The following is an 11641-nucleotide window of genomic DNA, read 5'->3' as shown; positions in this document are numbered from 1 at the left end:
GAGACAGTGTCTTGCTCTGTTGCCCAGTGCAATGGTGCGATCTTGGTTCACTGCTACCTCTTCCTCCCAGGTTCAAATGATCCTCTTTCCTCAGCCTCCCGAGTAGCTAGGACTACAGGTATGTGTCACCCCACCTAGCTAAGTTTTGTATTTTTAGTATAGGTGGGGTTTCACGATGTTGGCTAGGCTGGTCTCGATCTCCTGACCTCAAGTGATACGCCCGCCTTGGCCTCCCAAAGTGCTGGAACTACAGGTGTGAGCCACTGCATCCGCCCTCAACTTGATACTATATATTCTCAACTGCATGCCAGATAATTTTACTTATTTATACCCCAGACACAGTTAAATTGAACCTTTGTTAGACTTTTCCCTCTGTATATTGCTACTTGTTGATTCTCCACCGTAGTTTTAGACATTAGTTCTTGATGTGCTACCATGCAATGTAATTTTCACTTTTTTTATTTTTTTTAAATCACCACCAGCCTCACTTTATTTTTTAGTAAGAGTTTGTGTTGGATTGTTCTCCTTCCTACCTTAAATATTTAATAGCATTCACCAGTATAGCTGTCTGGGCCAAAAGTTTTCTTTGCAAGGAGTTTTGTAATTGTAAATTCAATTCCTTCAATTGGTCGAGGGCTATTCAGACTTTTTTTTTTTTTTTTGCTTTGAGCTGGAGTTTTGCTACAGTGCCCAGGGTGGTGGTGAACTCCTGGGCTCAAGCAATTCTCCTGTCTCAGCATTCTGAGTAGCTGGGATTACAGGTGTGAACTACTGTGCTTCAGTTTCTTTTGTTATTTGTGTATGTCAAGGAATTTGTCCATTTCATCTAAGTTGTTAATTTACTGGTATAAAACTTCAATGTGTTTCTTTCCTGTCCTTTTAATGTCTCTGAGATCTGTAGCAGTATTGTCTCCTTTATTTATTTGTTTGTTTTGTTTTGTTTTTTGAGATGGAGTGTCACTCTGTCGCCCATGCTGGAGTGCAGTGGTGCAATCTCAGCTCACTGCAACCTCAGCCTCCTGAGTAGCTGGATTACAGGCACGTGCCACTATACTTGACTAATTTTTTGTATTTTTAGTACAGATGGGATTTCACCATGTTGGTCGGGCTGATCTCAAACTCCTGACCTCAAGTAATCCACTCGCCTTGGCCTCTCAAAGTGCTGGAATTACAGGCGTGAGCGACTGCGCCTGGCCTGTTTATTTTTAAAAGGAGACCATGGGTATTGCTGTGTTGCTCAGGCTGGCCTTGGACTCCTGGCCTCAAGCTATACTTCTTCCTCAGCCTCTGGAGTAGCTTGACTACAGGTGTGTGCGACTGGTACTTTAGGCATGTACCGCTGCATCTGGCTTCCTTTTCTAATTCTTCATATTGGTAAATCAGCTGATGATTATCAGCCAATGGAAAGGGGTATAGAGTATCATAGGTGAGCTCATTTGGATTCCTCAGGGAATATTCTTCGTCTCTTTCCTGTAGGGCATATCACTGTCTTGTCAGTGTCCTTACCGCCTAATAGGAAGAGAAGGCTGTTATCATTATTCATTTTGTCTACACTGACTTGATCTATCTTCATTTTCTATAGTACCCTGGCCGTTTGTTACTCCCTTGATGATGTGTAGATCTCACGGGAGGAGGAAGTCATACTGCTGTGCAGAGGTGTCAGGGAATCTGCATCTGTGCATATTTTAAACCAATCCTCTTACATTTTGCTTCATCTTCACTCCTGCTTGCAAAGTTCCTGGTGTCGATCTAATACTGAGGTGTATGGTGTGGTTCTTTGAAGACACAGATTGAATTGTTCTCTGGTTTTCTCTTACTGGCTTAGGATTTGGCTTTTCCAGATCAGCTGAGGCAGTTACCATCTTCTGTGTGCTTCTACATACAGACAACTTTGTTGCTACCCTTTTTTCACCTGCTATTTGTCTTTCTGGGTTTACTCATTTTTAAAAAGCTATGTATTCTTGATCTTTTCTTTTCTTTTTTTTTTTTTTTTGAGACAGAGTATTGCTCCTTGCCCAGGCTGGAGTGCAATGGCGCAGTCTCAGCTCACTGTAACCTCCGCCTCCTAGGTTCGAGCAATTCTCCTGGCTCAGACTCCTGAGTAGTTGGGATTACAGGCATGCGTCACCACGCCTGGCTAATTTGGTATTTTTAGTAGAGACGGGGTTTCTCCATGTTGGTCAAGTGGGTGTCAAACTCCTGACTTAAGGCTATCTTCCCACCTCGGCCTCCCAAAGTGCTGGGATTACAGGCGTGAGCCACCATACCCGGCCTCATCTGCCATTTTTAACACAATGTTTATTTCTGTACTTTCCATTGTGGCAACCACTGGCTGCATATGGCTATATAAACGTAATTAAAGTAGGCAAAAATTCAGTTCCTCTAACACTGGCCACATTTTAAGTGCTTATTAGCCAGATTTGGTTAGTGGCTATGGTGTAGGACTATGCAGACATAGAATATTTCGGTTAATTCAGAAAATACTTTTAAAAAGTACCGATCTGTACTGTTAATAAAGCATAAATAAGGCCGGGCATGGTAGCTCATGCCTGTAATCCCAGCACTTTGGGAGGCCAAGGCAGGCAGATCACCTGAGGTCAGGATTTCGAGACCAGCCTGGCCAACATCGTGAAAACCCATCTCTACTAAATGTACACAAAAATGAGCCAGGCGTGGTGGCAGGTGCCTGTAATTCCAGCTACTTGGAAGTCTGAGGCAGGATAATTGCTTGAACCCGGGAGGCAGAGGTTGCAGTGAGCCAAGATTGTGCCACGGCACTGCAGTCTGGGCGACAGAGCAAGACTCGGTCTCAAAAAAAACAAAACAAAAAACAGAAATCAGACCATATGGTGTCCACGTATCAATCCCTGTCATCTCCAGGACATCTCAATTCCTGTTTTAATGTCACCTCTCACTCTCCTTGCCCACATCACTGCTCATTTCATTCCTTGCTGAGCTGATTGATTTTGTTTTCTCCTGCAGATTTTGATTTCTTGACCCTTTGATACTTCTTTGCTTTTGCTTTCTTTTTTCTTTTTAAAGACAGGGCATTGCTTTGTCACCGAGGCTGGCGTGCAGTGGCACTATCAGAGCTCACTGCAGCCTCGATCTCTTAGGCTCAGATGATCCTCCTGCCTCAGCCTCCTGAGTAGCTGAAAGTACAGGTGCATGCCACTATGCCCGACTAATTTTTTAATTTTTTGTAGAGGCGGGGGTCTCATCATTTTGCGCAGGCTGGTCTTCAACTCCTGGGCTTAAGCGATAAACCCACTTGGGCCTCTCAGAGTGTTGGGATTACAGGCGTGAACCACCACGCCTGGCCTCTTGTCATTCTTTTACCTAGAATTTCCCCCATGCCAAATAATGTGGCCCTCTGTTGTATCAGTTTGTCTATCTTTTGTGTTTTAAAAATGATTTTCGGCCGGGCGCGGTGACTCACGCCTGTAATCCCAGCACTTTGGGAGGCCGAGGCGGGCGGATCACGAGGTCAGGAGATTGAGACCATCCTGGCTAACACAGTGAAACCCCGTCTCTACTAAAAATACAAAAAAATTAGCTGAGCTGAGGCAGGAGAATGACGTGAACCCAGGAGGCGGAGCTTGCAGTGAGCCGAGATTGCGCCACTGCACTCCAGAATGGGCGACAGAGCGAGACTCTGTCTCAAAAAAAAAAAAAAGATTTTCAGGCCGGGCGCTGTGGCTCACACCTGTAATCCCAGCACTTTGGGAGGCCGAGGTGGGCAGATCACAAGGTTGGGAGATCGAGACCATCCTGGCCAAGATGGTGAAACCCCGCCTCTACTAAAACTACAAAAATTAACTGGGCATGGTGGTACGTGCCTATAATCCCAGCTACTCTGGAGGCTGAGGCAGAAGAATCTCATGAACCAGGGAGTCAGAGGTTGCAGTCAGCTGAGATTGTGCCACTGCACTCCAGCCTGGTGACGGAGTGAGACTGTCTCAAAAAAAAAAAATTTTTTTTTTTTTTAAGCTGAAGTGAAATCTTCCTCAGGTCTGCTCTTTCCTATTCCCCTTTTCTGTGCTTTTTTTATCTGGTGTATTTTAAAGATGACTCCTTTACATGTCAGGGCTTGTGGTGTTCAGGATGCCCATGTTCAACATCATGTAAGTATATTTAGTGGGGCATGAACCTTACTTAGGGTGAGGCAGAAAACTAGACCTGTGATTACTTTCTACCAATTTTTTTTTTTTTTTGGGGGGGAGTCTTGCCCTGTCACCCAGGCTGGAGTGCAATGGCATGATCTTGGCTCACTGCAACCTCCACCTCTGGGGTTCAAGCAGTTCTCCTGCCTCAGCCTCCTGAGTAGATGGGATTACAGGCGCGTGCCGCCACGCCTGGCTTATTTTTTGTATCTTTTAGTAGAGAAGTGTTTTCACCATGTTGGCCAGGCTGGTCTCACTCCTGACCTCGTGATCCACCTGCCTCGACCTCCCAAAGTGCTGGTATTACAGGTGTGAGCCACGGCGCCCGGCCCCACTTTCTACCTATTTTTATGTATTTGGTGAGGTATGTTGTTTCCCTTTCCTTGACTGTAACCTGTTATTTTAACTTACTTTTTTCCTAGTAGTTCTGTTTAATTTTCTATATTTCTTGTAAAAACATAACTTGTAAAAAATAACTTTTTGTAGAACAAAGAGTATCATAAATAAGTGTAATATTCATGAGCAGAGGTTTTATAAGATTTGAGTTGATACAGAGGAAACAACTTTAGGGTGTTTTTGCAATTTGTAAGAAAGAATCTGTTTTAGCTCTTTTTCATGTTCCTCTTATCTTGGGATAGTATTTGAGCCTCGTAGGTTCTGATGTTTAGTGTTCCATGCCCTATGTTCCCTGTTCAGTCTGTGGAGGCAGACGTCATTCTTGTGAGATGCCTTTTTCATGTGTGTTAATTCCACTGAGATGCCTTGTGGTTAGCACCAACCAGTTGATTTCAGTTTCTGCTCTTTTTGGGCCTACATTGCCATAACCCTTTCACTACCCAACCCACTTAAGAAAAGCCATCTTTCAAGGAACCATCTCTTTTTATCTCAGAATCATTTTGTTAATGATATAAAATGTGATAATTTCTAGTATGAAAGTTATCTTTTGGCTGGGCATGGTGGCTCACACCCGTAATCCCAACATTTTGGGCAGCCGAGGTGGGTGGATCACTTGAGGTCAGGAGTTTGAGACCAGCCTGGCCAACATGGTGAAACCCCATCTCTACTAAAAATACAAAAATTAGCCTGGTGTAGTGGTGCGCACCTGTAGTCCCAGCTACTTGGGAGACTGAGGCAGGAGAATCTCTTGAACCTGGGAGATGGAGTTTGCAGTGATCTAAGATGCACCATTGCATTCCAGCCTGGTTGACAGAGCAGGACACCATCTCAAAAAGTTATCTTTAAAAAAAAATGATTTGGGGCTGGGTGTGGTGGCTCATGCCTGTAATCCCAATGCTCTTGGAGGCCAAAGCAGGAGGATTGCTTGAGCCCAGGAGTTGGAGACCAGCCTGAGCAACATGGCAAAACTCCATCTCTACAAAAAATACAAGAATCAGCCAGGCATGGTAGGATGCACCTGTAGTCCCAGCTCCTAGGCAGACTAAGTGGGAGGATCACCTGAACCTGGGGAGGTGAAAAAAAATTTTTTTAAACATTTGTTCTTGTATGAGAGTTTGTTGTATTACCTCCCCTTTATTAAAAAATACAATAAAAGAGATCATTGTTTTTTGATTAAGTTACATGTTACAGAAAGTATAAAAAGCCACCCAGGTAATGATTTCATTTTGTAAGTTTATGTTCTCTTCTTTTCCTTATAGAATGGACATGGTGGTGGTCGAAGTCAGCAGACACTAGACAGTAAGTATACCAGCAGGCTACTCTTGTCATGGCTGGTGCCAACCAAACAGAGGAAGAAGATAGCTCAAGTGATGTGGAAAACACCAGTTGGTCAATGGCTCATTCGTTAAAAAGCAGCCCTTTTGCTTTTTTTTTTGGACCAGGTGTTGGCTGTGGTATTATTAGAAATGTCTTAGCCACAGCAAGAGGGAGGTGATGGTCTCATATTCTTCTGCCCTAATCACACTGCATCACAAGTGCAGCGTACAGTACGCATCTTAAAGATGCTTGGGCCAGGCTGGGTGGCTTATGCCCACAATCCCAGTTCTTTGGGAGGCCAAGGCAGGCAGATTGCCCAAGCTCAGGAGTTTGAGATCCCCTGGGCAACATGGTGAAACTCTGTCTCTACTAAAATATGAAAATTTAGCCGGGTGTGGTGGTGCGTGCCTGTAATCCCAGCTACTTGGGAGGCTGAGGCACAAGAATCGCTTGAGCCAGCTTGGGCTACAAAGTGAAGACTCCATCTCAAAAAAAAAAAAAAAGTACTTCTAAAGCAAAAATTACTGTTCTTGTTCAGGAAAGATAGGCTCATTGTCTTTAGGACCTGAAGGACTGTTGCTTAGAAAGAGAGATAAATGTTCACTGTGGACATTTGGGAGAAAATGAGGCCCCCTTCCAACAGCTCAGTGATTACCAAAGATAGTACAGGCGAATCCGTTAATTGCTTCTTTTCTGTAGTTGACCAGCTTGTCTGTGATTGTTTATAGTAGTTTTCTTTCTTTATTCAGGAAGGCAAATGGATGGGGAAGCCAGAAAGACTCTCTTTAAATAGGATTTCCTGGGAGTGCGGATATTGAAGTTAAGCAGACCGGGGTGAGCCTCAGTTGAAACTGTAATGACAGATTTGGAGCCCCAGGATTTTGGTTTGACATTTGCTGGTATTGTTGGGCTGCCAAGTCTGTTTGGAGATTCGTTGGTCATTCTGAGCTTGTTGGATGACAGAGGAACTTTTTACTCTAGCAGTGGTAGTGGCAGGTTTCTTTTGTCTAGGCATGGGTCGAGAACTGAAGTATCTGGGAAGCAGTGTACATTAACCTACTTTTCATTTCCCATACTCTCTTCTCCCTCACTTCCTCCTCTCCTTCCCTCCCCATTTTGTTTGTTTGAGAGAGGCTTCCTGTGAAGCTGTTAGCATCGTAATACAAGGCCCAGGGCGGTACCTTTTGGGGTCTTAGTTTTAGGTGAGGTTTATCTATCGTGTCTTTATACAGTTTATTTATGAACAGGTTTATATATGGAATAGACTGCCAATAAAAAGGCCTCTGTAAGAACTGACCTAGGTGTAAGTTGACCCTTTCATTGCTTGTGTTTGTTTTTGACCTGCCCTTCCTTTAGAGACAAGCGCTTTCCCTGGGTTTTAGAAGGGTCAAGGTTGCTCCTCTTTCCTAACTGGAAAAGACAATGATGTTTTATTTCCAAGCACATATCTGAGTTGTATGTGTGGATAGCACTGAAACTGAGTCTTTCCACAGCTAGGATTGAGTGTCTCCACATTCTTTCTGAAGCCTACGAAGCTCGTGTGTGTGCTTTGAGATTCATCTATTCAAGTACATACCAAGGAAATGCTCACTGTGCATTTGGAAATAGGTGTTGGACAGTAGATGTGTGTTCTTCCTGCAGATGTTAGGTATCTGTGTCTCTATACAACATATGCATCGACCCCTGTCTACCTTACGTTGGCCGTGAGCATTGGTAGAGTCAGCCTGACTTGGAAGCATGTGTAGGTGGTCTCACCTGTCAGCTTCTTTCTCCCCCTTGCTGTGCCCTTTGAGGAGTTTGCCTCACGTTGTAATTCTACATATTAGGCTCAGCACCTGTTTTTCTTTCTGGATGCATCTATAGCTTAGGTTCCTTTAGGTGGAAAAAGTATGTTCCCATATAGGATAGATTGGATTATAAAGGTGTCATTTCCTATTCTTTGCTGCATCTTGAACACCTGAGCATGGTGTGTCCTTTGATAGTGTTGTTTGACAGACAAGGGGCTATCTGGCGACATGCTTGGCATTTTCCTGGGGAATGTAACTTTATGGACGTCTCAACTGAGGCTGACATGTCACAAGATATTGAGCATATTTTCAGATACTTAGGATTGGTTGTAGAAATAAACAGATCTGTTTCTTACAGCTACTTCATCCGTTCCTGCTCCAAAGACAACAGGCCCTCCCTCTGCCCTCCCATCTGTGAGCTCCCTGCCCAGCACCACCTCCTGCACTGCACTTCTGCCGTCCACATCCCCACACACTGGCGACCTGAGCAGCAGCCCTCTCTCTCAGCTTAGCAGGTATGGGGAAGGTGTGGGCCCAGAGTGAGAAGTACCTTGGGGCAAAGTCCTGGAGCTCCTGTAGAAGGGTGCTTCCATGAACAGAGCACACTTGTTGTCTCTGACATGATGTCCCGAGCTTTTGCGTTACAACTGTAGCTTAGGTTTTGGCCAGGCTGTGCCTTAAAACCACCAGATAGGGAAACCTTGCCTGCTTGGACGGCCTCTACTGGCACAGAGCACTGGGTCCCCTGGGAGTAGGGTGAGGCCAGCAGCTCCCTCCTACCTGACTTCGCCCTCCAGAGGGTGCCTGAGCCTAGACTCTCTGGGCATCGCTGGGCCCGTGTCTGTGAGGTGGAAGGAGAATGATGGATTTCTGAGCAGGTGTCTGGCCTGAACTTTCCATGGCTGAAGAAGCAATGTTATTAGAACAAGGTGTAGGAAACTGGGCAGGGTTGCTACCTCTTTCTTCTGAGGAGTGTTCTCCATCACTCTTTAACCAGGAGCAAAAGTGGGTTTGATGGGAATTGGCATGTGGAGTTGAGCATAGGAACTTTGATCCCTCATTCACAGATTGAATGGGGTTGTCAAGGATGACTGTGTTCTTACTGCAACTCTGTCTTGACTTTTGGCATCTGAGGAGCAAGTGGATGTTATTGAGGGAAGCTGGCTCTGGAGTTTTCCAGACCTCATGGCAAGTCATTCTCATCCACCAGGACCCCATCACTGGGCTCTTTGGGGATAAGGAATGAGGAGGGGTCTGAAGCCGGTCCTTCGCTAGGGACTAGGGACAAGTTTGAATCTAGCTCACTGAGCCACGTGTGTCTTGTTCATCTGGAGTCACTTGTTCAGGTGGACATACGGCACTCTGTTTTGTCTTCTAGTTCGCTCTCCAGCCACCAGAGCAGCCTCTCCTCTGCGCACGCAGCCCTCTCCTCGAGCACGTCACACACAGTAAGTGTCTGCGCGGCTTCCTCTTCCTCCACCATGCTTAGGGAGCCTGGAGCTTAGTCAGATGCAGCTGGCGCTTCAGTCTGATTTTTAGTATCTGATAATCTAGAGTTGCTTGGCGGAAATGTCTTGATGGCATGATCTGGTTCGAGCCTCCGATTTCCATCTTGCTTTCTAAGTTTGTAGCACCTGGGAAGAATCGTTGCTCCAGTCCTCATCTGTCATTGGCAGGACTGTCAGGTGGTGACCTTGCTCCCACGAATTTGCTGTTTGATCTTTCCTTGTGCCTTTTTTCCTGACTCAGAGGCAGAGACTGTGAGTAGGTCGATGTTAGAGAAGGGAGTCTAGAGGGTGGAAGCAAACATGCACTGCCAAGAAGCCAAACAGGAGGCCGGAGTGGGAGCACCAGCTGGGAAGTGTCCTCATATGCCAAAGAGTGTAGCCCTAGATTATGGTCATTGAGGTGTGGCTCAGTGGATCGTGGAGCTGTGAGCATGGTTTTAAGTGGTAGGTGTCAGCCAGATTGTGGTGGCTTGTGGAGTGAATGGTAGTGAGATGGAGATGATGAGGCGGATTGTAGAGGGCATCCAATGAAAACTTAGGAGAGGCTGGAACGTCTATTGGGAGGATAGAAAGGTGCCTGGATTAACAAAATGTCCATGCTCCTGGACAGCAGGAGGTGTTGGGTGAGGTTGGAGTAGGCAGGTCCACAGGCCGAGAGGAAGGATTAGGGTGCAGACGAACAGAGGAGGCAGGAAACTGATATGAACTTGGGGTCCTCTGAAGAAGGCAGCAGCTCACTAGCAGAGTGAGGTGGTGGAAAAGAGACGTCCTGTCCTTTCCTCTGGATCTGGCTGATGCTGTGGCTTTCACACGCTGATGTTCCAAGTCAAACCTTACACAGAATCTTTTATAAAACACACAAACTGCCACTTTCAAAGTAGAGCACAGTGTGGACACCTCTGCCTGTCCCCCTGCCCCTGCCCTTGCCCTCTGTGGCTCATGGGAGCCGTGAGCTGACCTCAGCAGGAGCGCCATGGGGCTGCCCTCTGTGTCCGTGCCACTGCTGCCTGGGAGCCCAGTGCTCCTGCACTCATGGTGAGCTGCACTCTCCATCTCCTCAAAAAAAACTCCAGATCATGTATTCCAACCTGCCACAGCCAGAATCGCCTCATCCAGTGGGTTCCATACTTTGTCAGCATGACAGAACTGTGGCGTTGCTAATACAGTTGTCCCTCCATATTTGCGGGGGATTCGTGCCAGGACCGCTGCCTACACCAAAATCTGCACATTCTCAAGTCGCACAGTTGCCCCTGCAGAACCCATCTCTAGGAAAAGTCAGGCTTCCAAATATGTGTGTTTTCAAATTATGCATGCCTGCATTGGGTTGAAAAAGAAATCTGCCTGTAAGTGGACCCATGCATTTCGAACCTGTTGTTCAGCCGTCAACTGTTTGTTACAATATTTCATCTTAAAAGTTATAGAAAGATAGACAATGAAAAGTTTTTTCTTTTTTTTTGTTTTTTGAATTGTTTAAAAATAGATTTTATTTAAGCCAGAATAAGAATGCAAAATAATCATGAAAGAAATTTTGTGCCTGGGTTGACCACAGGAATATGTGATTTTTTATTATTTGCTTTTGGTATAGCATTTATAAAGTCACAACAAACTTGGGAAAAAAAGTGACATTCTGAAGTTCAAAAATTTTACTATGTTCTACAAATCTTTTATTATTAACAATAATAGATCATCCTTCAATAATTAATAGAAACTTAATTATTTGAATAAAAGTTTTGAATATAAAATTAAGTTTTTTGAATATAAGAACTTTTTCTTATATTCAGTTTTGAACCTAAATGTCTAATCACAGAGTACTATTTAGAAAAACTCTGGTAGGTATATTTTATGGCATGCAGGGACATAGCTATCAGGGACAGAACGGCTTAGAGATAAAAATACAGACTCTGGAACCAGACTGCTTGGGTTTGTGTGCCTGCTCTGTCCTTACTCCTTGTGTAAAAACGGGCAGGTCAATTAACTAACTTCTATGTGCCTCTGTTTATCTTTTTAATCTGGAAAACTGAGATAATAGTATATACATCATAGTCATGGCATGACTGTGAACATTAACTGTTAACATATGTAAAATGTTTCAAATGGTAACTGACATACGATGAAAGTATAAAGCTTTACTTTTTGAAATAAAAATTTTAAATGTTATACAAAACATTAATAAATTACATAGTGTACAATGTTAGGCAATAAAAACAGGGTACATAATTAGATACGATGTATGATTGAATTGGCTTTTCAAATAGGTTTAAAACAATCCCCATATAGAAAATGAATGTCTACCAGAAAAATTATAGCTTAATAAGAATTTATATTGCAACCTAAATTAGTGTTTGTTTTACTCAGTAGATTCGGTATTCCAACTTCCAATTTGCAAGTAGCCCAAAATATTCCTTTTTCCCCTGTAAAAGTGAATTCCACAGCTCTGCAGAAGCCCTGGGCTTGGCTGGGGCAAGGACCT

At 44.4% G+C, this 11641-nt stretch overlaps 1 protein-coding gene across 1 annotated transcript in view; it reads left to right on the top strand.

Moving 5' to 3' along the window:
* Nucleotides 1-11641, top strand: part of UBAP2 (ubiquitin associated protein 2) — a 147688-nt gene that overhangs the window by 126563 nt on the left and 9484 nt on the right. Inside the window, exons 17-19 of the mRNA XM_011980029.1 lie at nt 5819-5858; nt 8022-8178; nt 9042-9111. Of these exons, the coding sequence (XP_011835419.1) occupies nt 5819-5858; nt 8022-8178; nt 9042-9111 (267 nt within the window). The remainder of the gene's footprint in view (nt 1-5818; nt 5859-8021; nt 8179-9041; nt 9112-11641) is intronic.

The sequence above is a fragment of the Mandrillus leucophaeus genome, unplaced genomic scaffold (assembly GCF_000951045.1).
Source record: "Mandrillus leucophaeus isolate KB7577 unplaced genomic scaffold, Mleu.le_1.0 Scaffold208, whole genome shotgun sequence".
In the NCBI taxonomy this organism is placed as follows: domain Eukaryota; kingdom Metazoa; phylum Chordata; class Mammalia; order Primates; family Cercopithecidae; genus Mandrillus; species Mandrillus leucophaeus.
The sequence above is the reverse complement of the archived record's forward strand: the minus strand, read 5'-3'. Positions and strand labels throughout refer to the sequence as shown.